This window comes from Stegodyphus dumicola, chromosome 10 (genome assembly GCF_044657685.1).
Source record: "Stegodyphus dumicola isolate Sdum_Otavi_A_Nest chromosome 10, ASM4465768v1".
NCBI lineage: Eukaryota > Metazoa > Arthropoda > Arachnida > Araneae > Eresidae > Stegodyphus > Stegodyphus dumicola.
In genome coordinates, this window is record NC_140777.1 from 24,923,414 (window position 1) to 24,949,918 (window position 26,505).

The window sequence follows — 26,505 nt, forward strand, 5'->3', positions numbered from 1 at the left end:
GTTTAGAATGATAATTATTGAGGTTATTCATTTAAAGTAATATTTTCAGGTTTAAAAATAAAAGTTGGAATTTTGGAATATTAAAATATACAGGGTGTCCACTAAAGTGCACTACCACCCGTTTAACTTCTGAACGGCTACGGCTATAGTCAGTGGTGTCCAGGTATAGTAAAGTGGCTATGCACTATTACGTGAGATAATTTTCAGCACCACCTGGTGGAAAACAGCGTATCTATCTCAAAAACGGTATGAGATAGGAAGAAAAAGTGAATTACAAAGTTCTAGAGCATCATCGATTTAGTACAAAAAGACACCTCGTGGACATGAATATTAAGAACAGAATGTTTTAAATGTGCATTTGTTTATTCACAGTTTTCGAAACTGTGACGTCATGAAACAATCTTAGAAAGAAAAAGACAACTAGTTATCACCAGCTATCTTTGTTTTTGATGTTTTAAACTTCACCTAAAATGCACATCTGGACCTTGTTAGAACTTCATGTTGCATGTTGTAGCATAGCGGGTGACACTTTTGCACAAGCATCTGTAATATGTCGTTGCAGTGCTTGTGGAAGGGTCACACACACCTGTTGTTTGAGGTATCCACACGGGAAAAACTCCATTGGAGTCTGAGGTGAACGTGGGGGGGGGGGCACTGTTCGAAACCCCTGTACCCGATTATTTTTTCTCCAGATTCCTCCATCAGGTACTGGTTCACTTTCAACGTCATGGGTGAACCAACCATTCGGGAGTTGAAGCAACGGCAGGTTCTCAGCAAAATCTGGTATGTCTTACAGAAGTTCTCACTATTGTGAGGCCATTAGCATATCATGGTAAAATATTGAGCCAATTAGCCTGTTCTAAGTCCCCACCAAACATTAATTGAAAACTGTATTTGATGTCAAACGTTGACAGAACATGATGGATTTTTCCAGTGCCCAGTAATGGGTGTTCTGCCTATTGTATATTTCATTTCGCGAAAAGCATGCCTCATCCGTCCACACTAAACCTGCCAAGAATTTTGGCTGGACATTTATCAGGTTCATGACGAAGTTGCATTATGTGAAACATCTCTAGGCATTCCCCAGTAATGCCTGAATAGGTGTTGGTCAGTATGGATGAGCACCTGATTCATTTAGGATTTTCCCAAAGTAACTTTTTGAAAGACCACAGTTTTCACTTATCTCGCTTGTGCTACTGTTTGGATATGTGAGGCCGTATGATAAGACATCTTCCAGTTGCACTTCCCGCCCTACCTTTGCTGGTCTGCCAGTTCGAAGTCAGCTAGTCATGCAGCCTATCTCCTTTAAACGTTTCACAACCTGTAGGATAGTTTTTTATGAAGAATGCAGGCCTGCAAGAAAACATTGCCGATGCAACTGCATTGCTGATCATTCCTTGTGCTCACATTCATGTAAGTAGATTCTCAATAATCATTTTTTGAAAATTGCTCCATGATAATGAACTTCAACATACAAGCATGAGGACATATCTCTTTTATAGCTCAGGTGAAACGGCGTGGCGTTTCGTACACTATTTGCAATGCACAAATTCACATACCAAGCTCAAGTTGCATTGAATTGATGTGTTTTGCGACACGATTGTGCGTGATCTGTATGTTATCATCTCTGTTTGTAAAGACAATCAGTATAAGGATGCACCCCATGGGTTTTGAACCAGACTCCACTCGACTGTGAATTACATGCGACATCGCTGTGCCACGATATGGCCATGTTTTTCATCCGAAAAATAATCTTTTCTCCTTTTGTTCAAGTTTTGTGACGTCACAGTTTTGGAAATAGCGAAGAAACAAATGTGCGTTTTCAGTGTTCTGTCTTTAGCATTCATATTCATAAGGTGTATATTCGTATCGACAATGCTCTACAGTTTTGTAATTCACTTTTTCTCCCCATTTCATATTGCTTTTAAGATAGAGAGGCTAACTCTGCCATTGTTCACCAGGTGGCTCTGTAAGCTAGCTCATCAAGTAGGCACCAGGTGTAAGCTGTCTCATCAAGTAGCACATAGCCTAGACACAATTTTATGAATATATCTGCAGCCGTTCGGCAGTTAAACGGGTGGTATCGGGCTTAAGTGTACCCTGTATATTTCATAGTTTTCTGTAGAAGGTTTTCAACTGAAAACAAGAAATTCTAAAAAGATTTTATAAAAAATGATTCTAAAAGATTTTTCAAATTCCTCTTTCTATAATTTCTTCTTCTTAAGCGGAAAAGCGGTATTTTTTGTAGCCTTCTTCGCACAATTTGATGATTTTTGACAGACAGAGAATAATGCTGATCTAAAATTTCAAAAAGTTATGTACACACATCTTTTATGTTCTAATTAGGTATTTATCTCCTAAAAAAAATAAATCGGGAAACTTATTTACACAACAAATTTTCATTTCTTTTGTTCTGTGAAAAATTTTGTGGTGATTGCTTTAAGAACAGATTTAAAGCAAAAATTTAGTGGTTTTGCACCAAAATACTGTATTTTTGTAGAAATTTTAGTGTAGTTTCTTCATTGCAGCTTAAATTCACGAGTGCTTATTTTGAAACTGAGTTTAAGACAAATACAGTCAAAAGTCATTAATCCGGACTCGTCATTACTTCGGTGATTCCGGATTATCGATTTTTCCGGATCAGTTTAAATCTGGTAAGATGGCATGCAGAAATTACAAAATTAAAAATATGAAACCGTAATTTATGAAATAAAGAACAATTATGATCTAAAGGGTATCAAAATTTACAAAAAGAAAAAGCTTAATATTTATTTGTTTACTTTATTAAACATTTCTTTCAACACGCGCATAGTTGAAATTAGAAAATTGCAACCAGAAAACTACTTGATGTGTATTCATGATATTTATAATAACGAGGAATTTGATTTAAATCATATCAAAGACGGAGTACACCGAGATGAAATACTACGTTTAGTAAGGAATTATAAGCCAAATAAAATAAAAACATCTGCCCTGAAGATAAGGATAGTGCTGACAGATCAATTTCCAATTCATTGCGCGCAGCGGCGTCCCCCCCTCCGGCCATGAAATTGATAAACATATTTCGGATTTCGAAACATACTTTTGCTTTGTAGATCCTTTACATATTAGTAAATATATATCGGAAATTCTATTTGACATAATTGAAAGTTCAAGCTTACTTTTATAAAATTGCTGTAACAGTCTGCAAAAAATAATAAGCCGGATCCAATTCGAAGATTAAGGAACAACGCAATCTGCAACATTAACCGAATTAGATAATTTTAGCTTAGTTTATACTGTCCATTATACATTAAATGCACATGCGTAAATGTATTATGCGCATGCGCACACGCATATTCGCAGCCGTAAAGATCTTAACGCGAACGCGTAAACGCCTATGCGCATGCGTCAAAGAGACGCATGCGCAGAAAGTTTGTAGCTTTGAGGTCCGGATTATATTTCATTCTGATTTATGGGTGTCCGAATTAACGACTTTTGACTGTAATATAATGATTGTCTATCAAAAAATGCTGGAACTTAAAATGTAATGAAAATAAAGTGTAGGAAAAACAATGAGTAGGAAAATATTTAACAACTTCTGTTAGTTCAATTCGCGATGCAAATATGAAAGTAGAAAGAAAATTTCAGTATACTGTCACCTTCATAAGAATTTTATTGAAAGGAAATTGGTGCTTATGTATTAGCTGGAACTCAGCAAAAATACTATCTCTGACTCTGGTTCTCGTAGATGGCCATCAAACCATGAAGCTGCTGCAGATTCTTCTAAAAAAAATGACTTCTTTTTTTTTTTTTTTTTTTTCCCTTTGTCTTTTCTTTTCTTTTACTTTCTCTCTTCAGTTTTTTTTTTTTTTTTGGGGGGGGGAGAAGAGGAAGGATTGCCAATTTTTTAATTTGCAGTCTCAACTTTTAGATCAATTAGAGCAAGTACTTATTTTCATTGCATCATTTTTGAGGGGAATGGATCTTTTCTTGTGGAATGTTTTAAGGGACAGAGCTTATTCACCTTATTTAAATTTTTTTGCATTTTTCATCTTGTCTTCACTAGATTTGCTGAGAAATGTATTAGAAATAATCTATTAATTTAAGCAGTATGCTGTTTTGCCAAAAATTTGTGTGTAGGAAATTATTCATGACAGAAGCCATATACTGGAAATAAAATTTCAGCGAGAGCCAGCAAAGTGTTAGAATAAGAACTGGGAAATGGATTGAGATAAGTCACTTGCCTTATTCAACAGAAATCGCACAGAGATAGAAAAAAGCCGCAGAGAATAACAATCTAATAAATTTTGGAATGTGATTGCTAAACAGTATCCATGGGAATCAGAAAACCAGTTCCGTCAATCTGCTGATGTTGAAAATATATTTCATTGTTCAAAGATGCAATAGATTGAAGCTTTTGGTATTGCAGAGTAATGGGTTAATATACAAGTATCATATAATTTAAATTTTGATTCTGTTTTCAAGTTTAGACTGTTTACCCGGAACCCCAATGTTACATGACGAGAACGCCTCTTCCGATGGGCAGCGGACCGCTTGCGGGGGCTTTCACTGTAAGTCTGCTCTGTCTTATATTTGTCTTGTAGCAGTATTTATTAGGGGCAAAATGCCTTCGTGGAAGACTTTCTAAGGCGAAACGCTGGCATTGGAAACCTCGAAAATGAATTCATCACCGAAAAAGATGTAGTCGGGTTCGAGCCCAGCTAAAACAGGCATTAGCATGTAATCTTCATGACATGTTCTTTCACCCTTCTGTTTCTCGTCGTCTTCCTCTCTCAAACACTCTCGTTAACCTCTCAGTCTTACACGAGCCCTGTTTTTGTAACTAAGTTCACCCCAGCATACTTACTAATGAAAAACATTTCGAGTTTAGAGATGACATTTGAGACTTACTTAAATATTTGAAATAAAAAGGAGAGAGAAAGAGAGTGCGAGAGAGAGAGAAAAGTTTTGATTAATGAGGCTGTACAGTAAGTCCAAAAAACCAACTTCTTCCTGTCTTCTCTACTATGTGTATGGCCTCAGTTCAATATTATTTTCTTCAGCGGGAGGTCAACAATTTCATGCCGTTTTTATTCTTTCTTTTACAGCACCCTTTCTGACTCTTTGGTTTTTTTCCTCCTCTTTTTTCCGAACGCTTGCGGGGGCTTGTTCAAAAGGGGGAGTATAAGGTATTTCTCCCGCTTTCCTAGCGCACTGATGGAGCACCTTCCCTGGGAGATAAAAAAGAAGGATTCGTTGCGAAGAACAGTGACCAATAATTTTCTTCTCCTCCTTCAGTGTATTAAGAAAGTTTAGATAAAATGCAGTTTCCCTTAGAAAGTCTTCCACAGAGGGCAAAGGTGACATTCAGACGGGAGAAAGAACCCCAGAAGAAGAATTGGGTTGGCTGCAAAGGATGGAAAAAGCACTCTTCCTCCAAAAGAATTCATCGTATGTCTAAAGTAAGGTTCGTTTTGCAATAAAAAAAAGGAAACACGTAAGTCTCGTATCTTTTACAGATCAAAGAAAAAATGCTCGAGGGCTATACGCAAAGGGAGAGGAATAGAAATAAAGTTAATATAAAACAAGAATTACCACTTACAGCAACCTTTCCTGGAAAAAATGCATGCTGGAAGGGATAAGGAAATACATATTTGGGCATGCTAAAGAAGGCGGGAGGAAATGAGTAGAAGAAGCGCTCTTGGAAACAACTTAGTAGAGCCTAGAAAGAAGAAGCGCTGTGCATAGTTCCAGTCTTTTCTCACCCTGGGAGTGATTTTTCCTTCCACTTTCTCGTCTAACTGGAAGACATGATCATGTGTGTCGAAAACATAGCTTTAAACGAGTAGAGGGGCCTATGTCGGGGCTGAGAGAAGAAAATGGAAAAAGAAGTTCGCATATTTCTCTCTCTCTATATTCATATGGAAGAAGAATCTCGCATGTTTCTCGCATTGCGGTCGCTTGTGCCGGGGTCAAAAATTCGAAAAGTGGGGTAGGGTACATTTAAACAGCGCGCGAAATCTAGCGTACGCCGATTTTCTTATCTTCCTCGCCTCAAAGCCTGTCGGGTGTCTGTAAAGTAAAATGGCCACCACGTCCTTTTTCTGTGACGTAGCAGAGCAATGGCGCAGAAGTGTGTATTTCGGCTGCTTGACGTCCACCGTGCCTGCACTTAAAATTTCTCAGTTAGCCTCAAAATTACTGGTACCCGTAAGAAAAACCCGTATAGATTTATAGAAAGAATGCCCATGCGAAACGCACCGGAGTTCTCTCTGTAAAATTCAGTTTACACTTTTCTGATTTTTTTTTTTTTTTTTTTTTAAGTGGAAAACTACTTTCTCAGAGACCTCATTTGCTTCTTTTTCCATGCACTGGGAAAAGATTCTTCCGCTGGAGGGGGGAAGGAATGCTTTACGCTCCTCTCAAAGACTATCAAACTGGCAATCTGAGACAGAATTACAAAGCCCCTTTGGTACTCTCTTCTCATTGAACAGAGACAAAATGTTCAAAAAATGCCCCTTCCACACTCGTGAAGCAAGAAAGCACACTTTCGAATTCTATTTTCTTCTCCGTAATTCAGGGGAAATCTTCGCTGACAGGAGAGGACGGTGAAAGGGTTAAGTACAGATATTCCCCTCGTAGAGTGTTGACACTGCTCTTGGGGAGCGAAAGAGAGAGAGAGAGAGGGAAAAAAAATGCTTACGCAGGCTTTGTACAGACACCACGAAACAGTGTTCGAATCCTGGCGAGGGCACTGCACAATTACAAAGATTTTTATCTCTTTTTCATCCAGTTACTCAGCGAAAAAACCAAAGACTACAGCAGGCTTCAACTAAAATCCCGTCTGCAGAAGCCCACCGAAAACATCGCAGGTCGGGAGCGACAACTAATCAACACCAGGGTTCAGTACACCCTTCCTGCTTTGCTTGTTAATAATTATTGTTGTCATATTTCCACATTCTTTTTTACAACTCACTCCATGCATGTTCCACAGGATTTAAGTCTAAAGAATATTGGAGAGATCTCAGAAGGGGAGAACAAAAGTCGAATTGGGGGTGCACGAAAAATTCTCTTCAGAATTCATTTGGAGGGTTTGAAACTGCATTATGCAAATGTTGTCCCCTGAAAATAACTGGCTGCTCGTCGTTCCTCATGTGGTCTCCTTCAAGAACGTTGGGATCAAGCCTCCACAGGGAGACGGGTGGGGGTTTAGCCAAGCTGGCTGCCCCGTCTTGGTTAAAAGAGGTTGTTTATGCACGATGAAAAATATGCAAGGCCTTTGCTGAGAATCGAACCACGACAACAATGATGAATTTAACATCGCAAGAGGAATATGTGTTCAGTTATGCAAGGGACATGCTCTTGACCACGGTCTTCCTTCACCGAACCAAATCCGACAAAATTGTTCTCCGAAGAAGCACATCGAAATTGGACCGTAAATATGTTCGTGAATACAATGCTGGGCTGGTAAGGACTCTTACCAAATTTTTACCAAATATTTCTACCTTATTTAAAAATTTGTTTCTTCGATTCCGAAAAAGATCATATTCTGCAGTTTTAGAAAATAGGCGAGGAAAACTTATAAACTACTATAAATCTATTACAGAATCACAGGCGGATAAATTTTTGGTATTTTCTGATTATCTGGACCTCTCCAATATCAGCATGTCATAAAATTGCCATGTTTTAGCCATATTTTCAAGTATACATGCAGCCAACAGCCAACTAATGCATTTGCATACAAATGGTAGTTGCATATGGATTTATATGCTATATATTTAACTGTTTCACTTGTACTGGCTGTTAAAGATGTAAATTTTGGCTGTATAGATTGTTTTTTTTTTTTTTTTTTTTTCCTTGTAAAATTCCTTGCTTCTTAGAAAGTGTCCTTTTTATTATTATTTGTGAGCAATACAGTACCTAAAATCTGTAAAGATGCCAAACAAAAATTTTTTGTCCATTCTCAAAGCCACAAATAATTTTGCAAATTTTTGTAAAGATGTGGATAATCAGAAAGTGCCAAATTTTTTCTAATGAATTCTAATAAAATATATATTTTAAGTTAGTTATTTCCATAAACAAAGACTAAAACTGAAGTACAGTACAAAATCCGAAAATTCGATATTGGGAATGATCTAATAATTGCATCTCCTGACTATCAACACAAAATAAATTAACAAATATAAGTAAATAAAATAAATTAATTAAAAAAAAGTCCTTATGAAGTGTAGGAACGGAAACTATAATGCTGAAGAAAAGAAAGCACATGTGCCATAAATGTGATTAATTGAGATTTCTGCACATTACTATCTAACATTTGCTAGCTAGGGAGTCACATCGCGTGGCCAGTGACAATAATTGATGTTGTATTGATGTTGGACACAAACAGACTTTTGTCCCTTGGTTGGTTGGGGGGTTGCCATTTTACTGTTTGAGCTAAACAATGAGCAAAGCAGCAATATTACTATGCCTACATGTCATCGTACTAGATACAGTCAAAAGTCGTTAATCGGGATGCCCATAAACCGCAATGATCTATAATCCGGACCTCAAAGTTAAAAACTTTCTGCGCATGCGTCAACGCATAATGCGTTCACACATGCGCATATGCGTTAACGCATTTGCGTAATACCTTTATACATGTGCATATGTGTGTACGCATGCGCATAGTATGTTTACGCATGCATGTTTAATGTATAACGGATGGTATAAGCTAAGCTAAAATTATCTATTTCAGTTAATGTTGCAGATTGCATTATTCCTTAATCTTCGAATTGGATTCAGCTTATTATTTTTTGTAGACTATTAGAGCAATTTTATAAAAGTAAGCTTGAACTTTCGATTATGTCAAATAGAACTTCCGATGCTGGATACTGCCAAAGGATCTACAAAGTGAAAGCATGTTTCGATGTCCATCAAACAAAAAGTGGAATTGCTGCAAAAAATGGATAAATGCATATCCTTTGTTTCTCTAACCATTCCAAAATCTGCTTATCAATTTCACACTGCTCTGCGGGGGAGGAGAACGTCGCGGTGCGCAATGAACTGGAAGTTGATCTGTCAGCACTATTCTTATCTTCGGGGCAGATGTTTTTATTTTATTCGGCTTATAGTTCATTACTAAATGTAGTATTTCATCTCGATGTACTCTGTCTTTGATATGATTTAAAAAAATTCCTCTTCATTATAAATATCACGAACACACATCAAATAGTTTTCTGGTTGCAATTTTCTAATTTCGACTATGCGTAATGTATGCTTTACGCATGCGTGCATTGAAAGAAATGTTTAATAAAGTAAACAAATAAATATTAACCTTTTTTTTTTTTTTTGGTAAATTTTGATACCATTTAGATCATAATTGTTCATTTCTTAAATTACGGTTTCAAATTTTTAATTTTAGAATTTCTGCACGTCATCTTACCAGATTTAAACTGATGATCTATAATCCGGAAAAACTGTATAATCTGGAATCGCCGAAGTCCCAACGAGTCCGGATTAAAGACTTTTGACTGTATAAACTGATGATCTGAAATCCAGAAACTTTCCAAAATCCAGAATTGCTTAAGTCCATATCTCAGAATTTGTACTGTATATACTTTAAAAATATTTTATTGACAATTCTTTAAAAGCAAGATCACAGTTAAAAGAGATAAGTGACATATTTAATATTTAATTAATGATGATCAACAGTCATCAATGTTAACTGAGATCTGTTCAATTAGTTTTTATTTAGGAATGTACTTGGATTTTTATAAATAAATATCTTTTCACCCGAAATTTCAAGTTAGCATATGTATCTTTCTATAGAGAATTTTTTAAATAGAAAAAATAAAAAAATATCTTGATTGTTTTGTTTCAATAACTGTGATATGCAAACTAAATAGTTTCTTCAATTATTTTTAGCTGTGCATAAGCTGCATATAATTAAGTTTTATCTGAGCTCTTAGTTAATAATATTTTCTTTATTAATAGTTGACTGAATCATGTGTAAGTGTGCTTGTGACAGCATTTAATGAAAATATTTTAGCAGAATGTCTACCAATGGTCAAGAATAATGAAATAGAAAGTAAGTCTACTTCGATAAACTCACTGCATAGAATAAGTATTTTAATTTCTAGTAGATGGGTCTGGCTAATAATTTAAGTTTGTTGTAAATATATTTTTAGCAGTAAATAAATAAATTACTTAATTTTTTATTACTTTGTGTCAACTTTTATTTATTTGTCAAAGTAGAATTGTTTAATCTTTAACTTTATAGAACAAAAATGTTGAGATATACAGTCAATCACAAAAAAAAAAAAAAAAAAAAAAAAAAAAAAAAAAAAAAAAAAAAAAATGCACTCAGAAGAAATTGAGCCATAGCCATAAAACTTGGCAGGAATGTGGTCAAGAGATATACAAATGATTTAAATTTCAACGGCAATGAGACATGGGTAAGTGTGCTGTGGGCATATGAGGTGTACAGTTGGAAGAGTTTTGAAGCATGACTACTTGTGCCATAGGGCTATTTGAACGAATCTCTAAACTTGGATTGATGGTATTGTGACTATAGATGCCTCTGAGATGTAACCGACAGCAGTACAAATAGTTGTCTTACTTTGAGAAGGGGCGTATAGTAGGCCTCAGAGAAGCAGGTTGGTCAAACATGCATATTGGCCACCATCTCGGGCAGAGCGATATGGTAGTTGCTCAGTGTTGAGGACTATGAATAACAGAAGGGATAGATAGAGTCAGGGCATTCCAGGTACACGAATGAATGTGAGGATCGTGCACTCATAAGAGTGGCCACTTCCGCACCAACAACGTCACTACTAACGATTCGATGCCATTTACCACCTTTCAGGCATCCAGTGGTATCAAGAAAAACCATTCAGAGATGACTGGCCAATGCTGGTATATGCTGCCGATGTCCATTAAGATGCCTATCGCTGACCCCACATTATAGACAGTGTCAGTTGGATTTTTGGCTGAACTCGGGCAAGCTGGAGTGTGACTGACTGGAGGCATGTGATCTTCAGCGATAAATCTCGATTCAGTCTCGGTGTTGATGATCAATGCACATACGTGTGGAGGCGGCCAGACCAGTGGTCTGATCCATGATTTGTTGTCAAGCAGCATATGGCTATTACACAAGGTGTTACAATATGGGGAGTGATTTGCTGGGACACACAATCACCTCTAGTTGTCCTTCAAGGCAATATCAGCAAGACAACATTCATCTATATACTGTGTGATTCTCCCAACAATGCCTTCATGGATATGACATACTCCCATGTCCTGCCAGATCATGATACTCCCATGTCCTGCCAGGTGGCAGAGTGGAAAGCATGATGATGCAATTTAGCACAACATATCTTGAAAAATCACAATCTTTATTTTTTCCATGCATATCAAATAATCCTTTTTCAGACAAGATATTTCTTAATAATATTTGAATAGAATAACTCCCATTTTGAAGTACGACATCATCTTAAGCAAGTAAGCGGCAGCAGCATGGATGAAAAGCGTCTTACCAGCAGGAGAGCTAACGCGGAAAAGGGAAAAGTTATAGTACTTTCATAGGAAGAAGGCTGGGAGTGGGAAAGTTTCAGTTCACAGTTTTGGTTTAGAATTAATTTGATTGGACAAGAGGCATCTGCATTAAAACGTTACATAAGATAGAAAAGTCTGGAACCTGTGAGAAGAGATGAATTTAGGGGCAGATTACCAAATTTAGAATGTTAATTTTGAGGTTGTCAGTTATTTTTTTGAAACAGCTATCATATTTTGTTATGTCTTACATATCCCCCCCTTCAAAAGAAAAGTTGTGTGAGCAGAGTGGAAGAAAAAGCATTAGAGCAGCAAAATGTAGTTATAATTGTGAAAATATAAAACATATTTACTTTTTTTAAACAAAAAATTATTGCCATAAAACTTTGACCGATATTTTGAATCAATTTTGACATTTCACTGAATGTCATAAAATTTTGAATTCAATAATAATTTTAGACGCTGTACTCTTTTAAAACAAATTCACATTTTTTAGTGTTCTGAGATAAGAATGTCCAATGAAATTTTGTAAAGTTCTTGAAAGTTCCACATGGTAAAAGTTCAAATTTTTTCACAAACTAAATGTTCAAATAAAATTCTTTCAAATTTTTGTTGATGAAAATATTTCTATTATATTACAAATTAAGATGCCAATTTTCATATTATTTAATTTTTTTTTCAACAAAGGCATTTTAAAATATAAAAATTTAAAAAATGTAAAATATTTTCTAATCAAAGCTTACTATTATGAAAACATACTCAGCGAAAAAAATGCATCATATTTGTGGACTATCTGGCATTGAGAGGTTTTACCAGATATTTTCATTCTATTCGAACTCTTTTTATGAAAAGGACTTTCAAAAAACAAAATGGACATTTTAACAAAATTGAGAACTTTTGTAATTAATAACTTATTTATTTATCAGTATTCCATATTTATTATGTTATAGTTTTAAAATTAGTCATATATTGTATATGTATTTATAACTCATAGTTTTAATGTTCAAAATTTCATATGCTATAAAGTCCAAATTTTATATGAGAAAGTCATAAACTATGATAGGCCATAGTTAAAGCTTGTACGCTATGTCCTGGATGTTTTCATGTCTTTTCTCATACTTTTGCTTTACTCCTGTACTAATGCTTTTCTCACCAAGGCCTCTCCTTTTGACGGGGGGGGGGAGATGTAAAATATAAAAAGAAATATGATGGCTTTGCTCTTTGCGAACCAGCAACCTTTAATTAATTTTCTGCAATTCAGGATCTTCCCCTACACCAGTACCTTCTAGAACATTCGCGCCTATTGCATAACCTCCTCATATAAATGCTGCGTCATAAGTCTTTCTACATTTTTCTAGAAGCTACTCTGTTACATAACCTTTCATATAAATGCTGCGTCATAAGTCTTTCTACATTTTTCTAGAAGCTACTCTGTTACATAACCTTTCATATAAATGCTGCGTCATAAGTTCTCCTACACAGATGCCTTCTCGCCTTCATTCGGCTAATGCCTCCGCTATGCTCTTCTTTCTTTGTTAGAACGTTATAAGTCAGTCGTATCTAATAATTCAATTACTGAATAAGTATTTGAGTAACTTCATCTGGAAAAAATCATCTGCTTTAAAATAAAATAAAGATGTGCTGTTAAAAGTGAAAAGTCCTGAGTCGTCATTTTTCTCCGTGTTGCAATCATCCCAGCTTCGTCAACCATCTGCCAAAACGTGAAATGGAATAGCCTCACCATTCACCCACGATGTGTGGGAATAACTGAAAACATTACACATGCACACATATATATATATATATATATATATATGAGGGAATCGGAGTGTTTAAAATTTCAGGAATCAGAATTCGTCATTTTCCCTACCGATTCCACATTCTAGATGTGGATAGAATGGGGTGTTTAGCCAAGTGGCGTGGTGGTAAACAACAGGCCATGGCTCAACATCACCTCAAATCATATCTTTCAGAATTTCTGTGGAGGCAAAAATTATGTTTTTGAGGAATCAATTAAAAGCAGTTTCAGAAAAATGGCCTTGCCATAATGATTGTTAAAACTATTCTTAGGCAACAAGATTTGAGTATTATTGTTATTGTATATTGTGTGATTTATTTATATCTTTGTGTCTCACTAGCTGGTGAGATATCTTGTTGATTGGCGATTCTTAGTCTTGGGGGCCACTATAATAAGGAAGTACCATTAATTCTTTACTTTGACTGTATTATATTTGATAGATTTTTTTTGGTAATATATATCTAATTAAACATGCTAGAAGTATTTTAATTAATGCTTAAGTGTTTTTAAAACATTTTCTTTGTAATAAGAATTTTTTAAGTTAATTAGAAATAGGCGAGAAGTTAAAATTGTTTTTAAAAAGAATAATAATACCAGATTGATATGTCATTTTTATAGAAAGTGTCTTCTGGTAAAAAAGATGTCTTTTGAAACCAAATATATTATTTTATAAGGAAAGACATTATTTAATTCTTTCTAAATGTGTTTTTGGTAGAAGTTTAAATGATTTCTAGCTATTAAGTTGGCATGATTTCTTTCCCTTCTTTCTGTAGTATGCAAATGTTTGCAAGTTCCCGAACATTTAAAAAATATATGTTTTAGGTATTTATTGTACTGCACAGTCATGTGATAGTTTTAGATGCATATTTTATAAATTTTTTGGTAATTGGATCATTTCTTAACATTTTTTACTTCTTTGTACAAAGTAAAGGAAGCTTTGTAATAGAAACATTTCCGGATATATTTCAATGAAAATATCCATTTTACCTCTCTCGAATCCATTTGAATGGTTTTTTTTCCCTCCTCCTCAATGATATCTGTGCATATGGCCTGAATAAAGGAATTTCTTTCCAAAATTGATTCAGAAGGAATTTTTTTTCCATGACATCTGTACATACATATGTATGTGTCTCGCTTACCTCAAAAACAATTAGCTGTAGAACAGAGAAATTTTGTACATGGGAGTGCTATAACATCTAATTGTGCAACTCCTTTTTTTGTTGCAATCAGCTGCACCAATTATATATAAAAATTATTAAAGACAATTATGAAATTATTAAAGACAGAACTTTAAAGCATTTAATGAATCTTGGCACCAAATTTCAACCCACTTTTAAAGTAAGCAAAAAATTCAGCATCCAATAATTTGGAAAAAATCTAGAAAGTTCCATAGTCTTCTCCAGCTACAAAACTAACTTACCTACTACAACTTATCTAGAATAGAAAGAAGCAATGCTCCATGACTTCAAAAAGCATACCAAAGAACACATAATAAATGAGATTTAGACAAGAAAGTTAAAATATTGAAGAATTTTTTTACCATTACGAAAATTGGCAAAGCCAGTAACAACTTTAGTATTATTTAAAAGGTTTTCTACCATAATCTGATTATAGAAGAACTCCATGCCGCAGTAACTATGGCGAATATTCTGCAAAGACGTTTCACTGCAATTCATTGAAGACTTAAAATAACCACCAGTATATTTTACAATAGATTCTCCAACCTTTATGCATTGCTCAAATTTCACAAAATGCCAGATTTCAATTTATAGCTAACAAGACCAGAAATTACATGAAAGAAATAGAAAACCGTTTTGCTAAAATACTTAACAGTTCTCTACTTTAATTAAGACACACAGATGCAAGATCACAATTTCACTTGGATAATAAGTAATAACACACAGATACTAGAAATGCTTCTCACTATTAAAATTAAAATTATTTTCCGTTAATGATTTTGAGAATTTATACATGGCTGTTCCGTTGCAAGAAGTATTTGACAGTCTTTTAACTCTACCAGATTTATTTCCACAAATTATTACGGTTATTTCCAAGGAAGAATGGCAGCTGTATTTAGAAAGTATTCTTTTTAATAATTACATTGCTTTTAATAATGCTTTTTTTAAGCAAATCAACAGTATCCTAATGGGAATAAGATCTAGTTCAGTGATCTATAATGTGTACCTTTTCACCAAGGAATTTCATTTTCAACAACAGTTATCTCAAGTACAAAGTTCATATTACTAAAGCATATACAAATACATGGATGATATTATTGCAATCAATAACTTCAATAAAATAGAATTCGATCACATTTATCCTTCATGTTTGAAACTCAATAAAACTAACTTTCAACAAGGAGATATTAATTAACTTGATTAGCAAATTATCAACTTTAAAGATATCAAAATTTATGACAAGAAGAAATTTTGATTTTCCTACTGTTAAACTAATCTATTGACACTCCAGTATCTCCAGAAGAGTAATTCTAAATACCATACATACTCAGCTCCTTAGAATAAAAAGTATTTGTAACAAAGTCGAATACTTACAAGAAGAAATAAATTATTTAGTCAAAATTCTCTTTGAGAATAAAACACCTCTATTCAAAATTTCTATAACCCTGAAGAAAGCTGCTATTAACTACTTTTAAAAAAATTTTTCATTTATAGTGATATGATATTTATTAATTAAGACACAATAACACGCTGAACAAATACTAATTCAGAAGCCAAACAACAAATATCAGCGTTATATTTTGAAAATTTTCACAGGACTAGTTTCGATAGTTTTACCGAACCACCATCCTCAGCTGCAAAACCTCAAATGAACAAGATAGGAAATAATGATTAGATAAGATAAGAAAGCCTAAACAAGAATAAGCAAGTGGTGCCATCTGTTGATGAAACCAGAACTAAAACATAATTTCTTTAAACGCTGAAGGCAAAGATGGATTGGAATTAGAATCGTTAACTAGAACAGAAAAATTCTTGTCCAGGCTTTCTTATCTAATCATTATTTCATATCTTGTTCATTTGCGGTTTTGCAGCTAGTCCTGTGAAAATTTTGAAAATATAATGCTGATTTTTGTTGTTTGACTTCTGAATTAGTATTTGTTCGGCGTGTTATTGTGTCTTAATTATAGAAGTCCCAAACAGGCTTATTTTGTGCTTTCTTTTTTCCACGTGGTTTTTGTCGTGTTGCGTTTGTATGTGTTTCCGAGCCCAAAACGGCTTATTTTTTGCTTCCTTTTTTGCACATGGTGTGGCCGCCATTTTGTGATTGAATGGGTTTCGGTAAGTACTTTTTTGCAATTTTCTAGTTCTGTTTATGTTTCGCATATTTGGATATTGTGCTTTGCTTGTCTGATTTCATGCATTTTGGTTACAAGCGTTTTGTTTTCTATTCGTTTCAGTGAAAGTTTTTTCTGCTGTTTTGTATGTGCTTTATTATTATTTAGTTTGATTTTCTGCATTGTTTATCATGCCTTCATCCATTAATCGTTTCACTAAATTACACCTGAAGCAGCAAAAATTCCTGAATCATCTTGACTTTTTACTTAAATGTAAATGTAAAAAATTGATCTCCAATTTTATTCAAATCAAATCTAATCAAAAACCTTCCAGTCGCATTTCAAGAATTCTGTTAAATTTCAAGCTTGCCTTACTTCGGTCCATCATAAGGGATACACGTCAACAATTGTCCAAAATTGAACATGAACTCTATAAGCTTCATCTGGAACTCCCTAATTCATATCCAAAATTCACTGCCCTTGAACAAAAGTCTTGGTCTAGAACGGAGAATGCAGTTAACCGTCATAAAAACACCCTTGCAGTTATATTCGAAAAACTTTTTTTACAGTCTTCCAGTAGTTCAAAAAAATCTTCCCATTGTAAACATCAAGCCAATAGTTAATATTTCTAATGTTAGTCTTTCAGAAGAACAAGAGAGAAGTCTAAAATATAATTTTAACTTCTCACAAACCTGTAAACTCTCGATTCCAAAGATTTTGGCTCCTATCGAAAAAACTTTCAAGTTCAGTAAAGTTTCAGATTCACAGAAAGAAATGATTAGGCATCTTATCGCTCATAATGTGAAATTCAATAATAAACCTTTGAAACCAAATCTAACTGTGAGAGAAAGAGCTACAATGCGCGAAATTCATTCTAACCCGTATATTATCATTTCAGAGGCATGCAAAGGTGGCCAGATAGCTGTCATGGATAAGAACACTTACATTGATGGTGTCACTAAACTCTTAAACGAAGGACCATATAATCCGATCCCTAAAGATCCTTCACCTTCGGACCTGTCAAAAATGAAAACTGCAATCAAATTTTCACGAATCATTTCAAGCAACTTAAAACATTCGCTTATCTCATCTGTTGCGAATTTTGCCAGATTATATGCTCTTCCCAAAATTCATAAAAGTGGTATTCCTTTCTGCCCTATTGTATCAAACTCAGGTACTGCCTCATATCCATTAGCTAAATATTTAGTTTCTAGATTTTCAACTCTATTAGACAATAACATTTACACAATAAAAAATTCAATAGAGTTTGTAAAAAAGGTTAAAACATTTCTCCTAGAAATTTACTCATGGTTTCTTTTGATGTAAAATCATTATTCACCAATGTTCCAGTGGAAGGTGCATTAAGATGTCTAGAAACCAGATTTCGTGAATTTCATTTGTCTTGCATCGAAATTGATGAGCTAATTTCTCTCACTCAACTCTGTTTGAAACAAACACATTTTGTTTTCCAAAATAAATATTACGAGCAAACTGAGGGATTAGCCATGGAAAGCCCCCTCACTCCCATCCTGGCTGATATCTACATGCATTATTAGGAATCAAAATTGTTTGAAACATTAAACTTCCCGGCATGGTTCCATTACGTAGACGATACTTTTACCCTGTTTGAAGGTAATAAAGATGATTTAAATAAAGTTCTTTCAACAATGAATTCTATTGATCTTGCTATTCAATTCACTTTTGAATTTGAGACTTGCAATTCTCTTCTGTTTCTCGACATTCTGGTCACACATAACACATCCAATTTCAGTACTACGGTTTACCGTAAACCTTCTTCGGTTTCCCTTCTACCACACTTTAAATCATGTCATCCGACTAAACAAAAGTTAGCTTCATTTTATTCCTATGTTTTCCGTGCTCTTCAAGCTTGCTCCTCCAAACTATCCCTTGATAAAGAACTAAATTATTTAAAAGCAATAGCTATTGACAGGGGCTTTTCACCTAACATTATTAATCAAGCAGTTAAAAAATTCTCATCTCAACACACTAAAAGGCACACTCTTGTTTTAGGAGATTATAAAAATTCTGTTGTCATTCGCTTCTTTCCATCAATTAGCTATAAAGTTGCACATATTTTGCAGAAATTTAACTTTTGGGTTGTTTATTCTCCCATCAATAAAATTCCGAGTTCCATACTCCAAGACCCCATTCTGTATATGAATTCCTGGGGTATTTATAGGATTCCTTGCCAGTGTGGTATTACATTGGCCAAACTAAGAGAGCCTTAAAATTTCGCGTCAAGGAACATGAGTCATATGTTAGAAAAAAGGAAACACAGAAGTCTTCTGTTGCTCAACATTGTTGGTCCGAAAATCACACTTTCAATTTTTCTGCTGCCAAAATTATTCAAAAAACATCTTCCATTCGAGAAATGGATTTTCTAGAAGCATTTCACATTAAAAAAAAACCTTTCTGTTCTAGTTAATGATCCTAATTCCAATCCATCTTTGCCTTTGGCCTTTAAAGAAATTATGTTTTAGTTCTGGTTTCATCAACAGATGGCGCCACTTGCTTATTCTTGTCCAGGCTTTCTTATCATATCTAATCATTATTTCCTATCTTGTTCATTTGCGGTTTTGCAGCTGAGGATGGTGGTTCGGCAGAACCATCGAAACTAGTCCTGTGAAAATTTTGAAAATATAACGCTGATTTTTGTTGTTTGACTTCTGAATTGATATTTATTACTTAAATCCTAATCAGAGGTAATAGTTGGGTGGCTACGGTAAGAAATTTAATGTAAATATGTACAAAGATTTTGTTTCTTTTCCTTTTCAATTATTAATATTTTACTGGCAAATTTTCTTGCTTAAAATGGGGCTTTTTAGTTTCAGAAACATTTTGTACCCCAATTATATGAAGACTTTTATCTTTTTAAATATATTTTTTCTTTTCCTCAACTTTGAGCCAGTACTACTTTCACAATTTTAAGATTTTACAGAAGACAGCATTTTTAGAGTTTCTTAACGGTGCCACTTTGAACTTTGGTGGTCACCCTTCCCTGTGGTAGTAAATTTCACGACCGCACCCACATTTGACTTCCCCACAAACAGAGTTTAACAGGAGAGGTTTATTTGAACACACGTTTAAATACTTAGCTCTGCTGTTAGAGACTGAACCTCATTGCATACTTTTTCCAAGAACTACCATCTTTGGGTTCTTCAGAGCCACTCTGAATTCTACAAGAAACTCAGTTTGGTCATCTGAAGGATTAAGTAAATTTTCGTTTGAAGAATGTGATATGATTTCAATAAGTTTGCATTTTTTAAATTTTATATTTCATAGGTTCTTTCAATTTTATTTTTATTAGACTTTCAGTTTTTGCCGAAATGGGCTGTGCTTTGATTTTATTATTTAAGCAATCTTTATGAAGAGTTATTCGTTTTCTTGGAATTAAAAGTTTAGTTAAACATAATCAGGGAACACTCATTTTTAGAATATTGTTTAAATAACTATTTGTTTTAAAATACACTTACATTGTGATCTGTCTTTATATTTCAATTTGAATTTCAGATATACATATAATGATTTTAGCCCCCCTTTTTTTTGAATAATCATTTTACATTATGTAATGTTCAGATTCACTTTTTTTGGTTTAATATGAGTTTGTATGTATTATAAATTTCCTTCTTTTGTCGGTTTTTGATCTCAAATTTACCAGAAGAACAAAACGCATTTTCGAAGCATATTAATTAACTTTTATGAAGCTTTTATTCATTTTCCCCTGATGAGTTCTGAATTAAAGTTTGAATAATGGGAGATTAATTTTTATGCTCTTGTATACACTGTTTTGCAAAAAAAAAAAAAAAAAAAAAAAAAAAAAAAAAAAAAAAAAAAATTGAAGCACCATAAAGGAAGTGGTTGTTTTTGATAAAATTGAATATGTGTATGGCTCATACACAGATAATAAAAGGATTAAAAAATCAAGGTCATAATACTTGTTCACGGTTCACAATCACGCATTGAGTGTTCAAATTAGTAGCTAGTCAACTGTTTGAACCGCCCTGGCGGCAATGCATGCTTGAATTTGTTGAGGCAATGAGTGGTAGAGGCTCCTAATGTCATTCTGCGACACATTCTGCCAGGCATTCACCAGTTGTCGCTCCAGATATGCAATATTTTGTGGTGCCCGAATCTGGCGGCCTATCATGTCCCAGACATGCTCGATTGGTAAAAGGCCTGGTGACCTTGCTGGCCAAGGAAGAGTATCAGCTACGCAGAGACAGTCCAGAGATATGCGAGTGGTATGTAGCCTGGCATTATCTTGTTGGAAAATGGCCCCAGGACAACGGGCCATGAAGGGTAATGCAACCGGCCTCAGGATGGTATCAACATATCATTGAGCTGTTAAAGATGTACGGAGGATGACTAAAGATGACCTGCTTTCATAAGAAACTCCCACTCTCCAGACAACTCTGCCGATGTTGTGGGGTCAAAGGCAAACGTCTTAAAGGCCTCTGTGAGCGTAACCCTGCCTCAGACAAGGGCCATGAGATGGAGGGCGGTACCATGGAAGTTATAGACATGGCTGTAGTGCATTGAATGGTCGACAGTGATACCATTGGGGCAGTTTGAACCTGGTATCTTGCCTTGCATTTGTGATTCTTGTCCTTCCAGAGCCTTCATTTCGTCGGCAATTTCCTTGTAGCAAGCATTGCTGCCACCATCTTTGCACAGCAGTGTGTGTACGCTGCAGGTGGCTGCCTGTTGCTCGCTGTGACCACCCAGCTTCATACAACCCTACAATGGGACCACATTTTAAGTTGTTTAGTTGTCTGTAAGATCTTCGAATCATCGTAATGGCATTTTTAGTTGCTTCTTGAAGGAATTACAAGGGCAGCAACAAAGAAAGATAAATTTTCCTCCTCTGTTACTGGTTTTATACTTTGCAAATTGCTCACTAGAAACGCGGGCTATGATCGCAATTCCTGTTTGCCTTGAAACTTTGATCATTTGCATGTTCGATCAAGATGTTTTTGTATACCAAATTTCATCATGATTGCAAAAGTCTTTTTTGGTGCTTCGATTTTTTTTTTTTTTTTCTTCAAAAGAGTGTATATTTTCCCTTTTTACATTTTTAGAATTCAAGTTTTATACTACTATGATAATTTTTTATTTTGAAATGTTTTGATTTTATGTTTAACCCCTTTAAAAGGATGCAGTTATTAATATTGTCCAGGATTACCTTGCTTTGACTCCAATTTACTTTTAACTTTATTTTAAATATATATATATATATATATACATATATATATATATATATGACCCTCTTACCTGGCTCAGTGATCTCTGCTTTTTATTCTTATATGTTGAGAAATTTTGCATTTTTTGCTTTAAAAGTGACTGAATAATGTTGTTATATTCTGGCTTATGCCCTTTAGTCAGTGTGCATGCAATAGTTGTAGAATTATCAACAATTTAAAATTTAAGTGATGTTAAGCCTAATGAGGCTGCAATTCGTTTACATCTGAAGCTCTTAGTAGAATAGTGAATTAAATCAGTTGGTGCACCAACTTAAGTTTCTTTTTGTGGAGGAAGGCCAGTATTTAACTTTCAATTTTTGTATGCCGAAAATTTCTGTCCAATGGTCAAACTGCTTGTTTTGGCATAGAAACTCTAATTTTTATTGCAAAAATTGTTTTTTTAAACTGTATTTGGTACTTTAGGTTTTCTTGCATTTTACAATTTTAATGAAGATTTCTTGAGTTTTAATATATTTTTGCTATGCCATGAAATCAGAACTGAATTAATTGAATGTAAAATATATTTCTAATGAAATTTGAGGAAATGAGTTTAAGTGAAATGCAGCAAAAAATGTGTATAATTTAATAAGCCATACAAGGAAATCATTGTGGTGTTCACATCAGTTTTTTTCCTTATAAAGTTTTCTAATGATATCCTTAATTTCTTTTGGAGTGGTAAAATTTGGTATGTTCTTGGCAGTTATTTTAGTAAGCTTAATTTAGGAATTACATGATTTATCTTGTTGATGGTTAAAAAATTTACAAGATTCCAAAAGACAGCTCCAATGTAAAAAGTATAGGTTTTCTGGAAAATTTTGCAACATTTTGATGATTACAAAACACAAGAAAATTCATCGCATAAGCACAAATTTGTTCTATGACTTTTAGTTACTTATCTGGCAGCTGCAAAATATTTTTTTTAACGTCATTAGGTTTATTCATAAAGAAGTTAATGACTTCTGTTTTACAGTCAACGTAGATGGCTGTCCATAGAATTTTGAAGTGATCTGAAGGGATTAAAATCTAGTAAATATAGGATAATGTCATAAAGCCCTCCAGCTGTACTCCATGCCTTTGTCTGACATTCACTGAAATCTGGGGCCCACCTGGACAGTTGGTCAGTTCTTCATGCTTTGCTTCTATTGCTGCTATAAACTGCCATTTGGAATAAATTTTCAAAATTTATTATCTGATTTAGTGGCTATAGTTCATAGTATGCAATTCATTTGCAGACTCTTTTATGCAAAGCATTACTTTTTTGGGATGTGCCCTCTGTGAGTGTTGCTAAAGGAAGTTTGTTTGGTTTACCCTGTGATCTTTTTTCTTCTTATAGTTATAGTATATTATACACTTCTTGTACACTTATGTACATTAATGAGTCATTTCAAAAAAGGAGCTTCTTTATTTCTTTTTAGCAAAGAATTACCTGCTAACTTGAGCAAGCGTATTCTTCTGTGATAAAGTATGGGGTACTCCTACGTTGCAGTGGATTTACATGCCTGATCTTCTTCAAATGATCTATACTTTTTGGAATATTTAGTCTGTCTATTAGTTCCTGAATTGTATCATGTAAACTTAAGCAATAGCTTCTTTTATAGGTCCTTGTTTACTGTGCATGGTTGTCCAGAGCATGCACCATGCCCGAAGCTGAAATTTCGGTTTTTAGGTGTTTCAAAGCAGCTTCAAACTGTGGGTTTAAAAACAGCATTTTTTCTACATACATCACAAATTTGACTAGCCATTAAAATAACTTTTTTTTTTTTTTTTTTTTTTTTTTTTTAAACTAAAAGAACATAATATGACAAAAATGAATTTTTAAGTTCTCAATTCTTAGCACTGTACTGAACAAAATTTATGCCAAAACAGACTCTAGAATTATACAGCGTGAGTGGAAGAGACTGTGTTTAAACATCTGCTTGAATCAAGGTCATTTTTTATCAGTGGTAACAAAATAATTACAAGAAAATACACTTCAGTTTGAAAATCGAGAGAAATTTACACACGATACAATAGTTTCTTATGATTTGAGACTATGAATTATGCCAAGTCACTTTAAAAAATTTAAAAGGTTATTTATTTTCTCAAGCAACTAGCATTGTGTTTATGCGTGGAAAAAAAAAAATCAGAATTATAGATCTTATTTGTGGAGGATATAAATTTTTAAAAGTATTTTGGTGTTTGAAACTGAACCATAAAATAAAGTTCATTTGTTATTATATAGCATCTGTTTTAAATTTCTGTTTATTTATTTACTATTATATTTCTGGTGTGTTTATTTTTACAGGACTTTGAAAAATATGTAGAACAATTATTAAAATTATTTGCAAGGTTTAGCAAGCTAGTCAAGGAAGCATTTAATGACGATCCTAGATTTTTAACATCAAGAGATAAGGTATTGCTCATATTTATGTTATAACTGAGATATTTACCATATAGCATGTTCTAGTTAAAATCAAATTTAACAGAAATATTTCAATGGGAAAAATATATTTATGTATTTCTTAAAAGTAAAAGTAAAAAAAAAAAAAAAAAAAAATGTTCTTGTGGTATTCCTGTAATTTCAGCAAATATTCCATCAGCTTTAACTCATTCACATCGAAGTCACCCGAAAGTCTGACCATTCAGATATAAGCAGGTTGCTCAAATGTCTGAATACATTTCTACCTGGTGCTTTTCTTCATCATGTTAGTGCATGCCGCATTGGTTTCGGGAGTTGTTAAATGACATACCAACCATTCTTTTGAAGCTATTAAGTAGCTCTGTTATTTGAATTGTGCCTTTGCTCTTCTTTATGTATTGTCAATGTTTCACTATTGATGCTTTCAACTGCAGTCGTGTCCCAAGGGAAAACTGCACGCTGGGTGAAACCACACAAGAGAGTAATCGCTTCACTTAAAAAAGTAAGCTATTGCTAATGCTGTAGCATTCTACTTTGAATGGGAAAAGAAAATCCATTCCAACAAAAATTTGTATATACAGGCATTTCAGATGTTTGAGAGAAACAGATTTGGGTCTCTATCGATGCGAAAGAGTTAATAGGTGTATAGTAAATAATAATAATAATAATAATAATTAGTATTTTGTTTTATTTGTTTAAGAATATTTCATTCACAGGCTTTTAAGGAAGTTGTTAACGATACATCTGTTTTCTGCTTAGAGTGGTCTACAAAGCAAAAAGTGTAAGATCATATGTGTTTTTCACATAAAATTCATAAATTGTTAATTTTAATGTCACATAAAAATGTACATTTTGAAGTAGCTCTGCTCACTTTGTTAGAAAATGCTATTTAATAATTTCCGAATATTAAATGTTCTTCTCTACAGGATTGGCAACAGAACTCAACCAGAATTTCGCTGTGCCGAGCTTTTAGCTAATTATTGTGATGTGCTGCTTAGGAAAACCTCTCTCACCAAAAAATTGACATCAGATGAAGTTGATAAAAAATTAAAAGGAGTGGTATGTATTTATATTTTCTGCTATCAGTAGTTAGGTATAAAATATAATTGACAGATTTAAATGTTTTAAGTTACAGTTCTATGTAATATATATGTATGCATTACATAACTATACCAAATTTTTGTTAGTTAATGTAAAATTTGATGAAAATAATTTTTTTATTTTAAATTAATACTTAATTTTCAAATTAATGCATGAGATTTGTTTTTTCCCCCATTGGGTGGACACATACTTATTAAGCATTGGTTGAGAATGGCTGAGCATATCACTCATTTAGCTATTTCATCCTCAGAAGTATTGTCCATGGGTATTCAATATTGTACCCCAGTAAAGGGGAATTGACAAACATCCATATCTTCTCCAGGAATCGAATTCAGGTCCTATAATATGGCATTTGCACTGCTAACCACTTTAAAGAACAACAGGGAATAAACTTAAGATTTCATAAAAACTGGAATTCTCTTCTTTTCTTTAATTATTCAATATCTTATGAAAATGCGTTTATTTATTACAGAGGGTGTTTACACATTTTTAGAATAATTTTTGGGCCATTTAATTTATGTTTAAAATGTGAAGAGTATTTTTTTAAATGTTCGATCTGATAGCCTTTTTACTGGACTGTAAGTCTGGGTCATGATTTCTATGATGGAAGGGCTCTTCTGATTTCCATGATAGAAAGACTCTCCATAAAATTTTGGCAGTATTGATCTCCATTCCTGTTCCACTTCTTCCAGGGTTCATCAATTGTGGTGGGTAGCACTTACAAAGAGCTCATTTTGAGACACTAGATACACAGTAGTCCATAGGTCAGGGAACTTTGTTCGAATACGTTAAAAAGGTATATACAGTATGAAGTCCATAATCCGGACTCATCAGGACTTCATCCGGATTAGGGGTTTTTCCGGATCATAAGATCATCAATTTAAATCTGGTAAGATTGCATACAGAAATTACACAATTAAAAATATGAAACTGTAATTTATGAAATAAAGAGCAATTATGATCTAAAGGGTATCAAAATTTACAAAAAAAAGCTTAATATTTATTTGTTTACTGTGTTAAACATTTCTTTCAATGTAAGTTGTTTAAGTTGGTTTGTTTTTTGTGCCAATACTTTCTTTTTAATTCTATAAACAGACATAATTTCTTGTTCAGTTACAAAGTTCCACTGCTCAAGTCCTGT

The 26,505-nt window shown here is 33.9% G+C and overlaps 1 protein-coding gene across 12 annotated transcripts in view; it reads left to right on the forward strand.

Moving 5' to 3' along the window:
* The window catches only part of LOC146994926 (cullin-5-like), a 180,090-nt gene extending 154,881 nt beyond the window's left edge, over window positions 1-25,209 (forward strand). For 10 of the 12 annotated variants that reach the window (XM_085824789.1, XM_085824792.1, XM_085824795.1 and 7 more), the window contains 3 exons: window positions 9,958-10,051; window positions 24,150-24,257; window positions 24,980-25,022. In XM_085824789.1, coding sequence (XP_085680915.1) covers window positions 9,958-10,051; window positions 24,150-24,157 — 102 coding nt within the window. In that variant the 3' untranslated portion in view covers window positions 24,158-24,257; window positions 24,980-25,022. Of the gene's footprint in view, window positions 1-9,385; window positions 9,881-9,957; window positions 10,052-24,149; window positions 24,258-24,979; window positions 25,023-25,189 lie in introns of those variants that run through there. The other 2 variants (XM_085824788.1, XM_085824790.1) reach the window with 2 other exon arrangements.
* The last annotated feature ends 1,296 nt before the right edge of the window (window positions 25,210-26,505 follow it).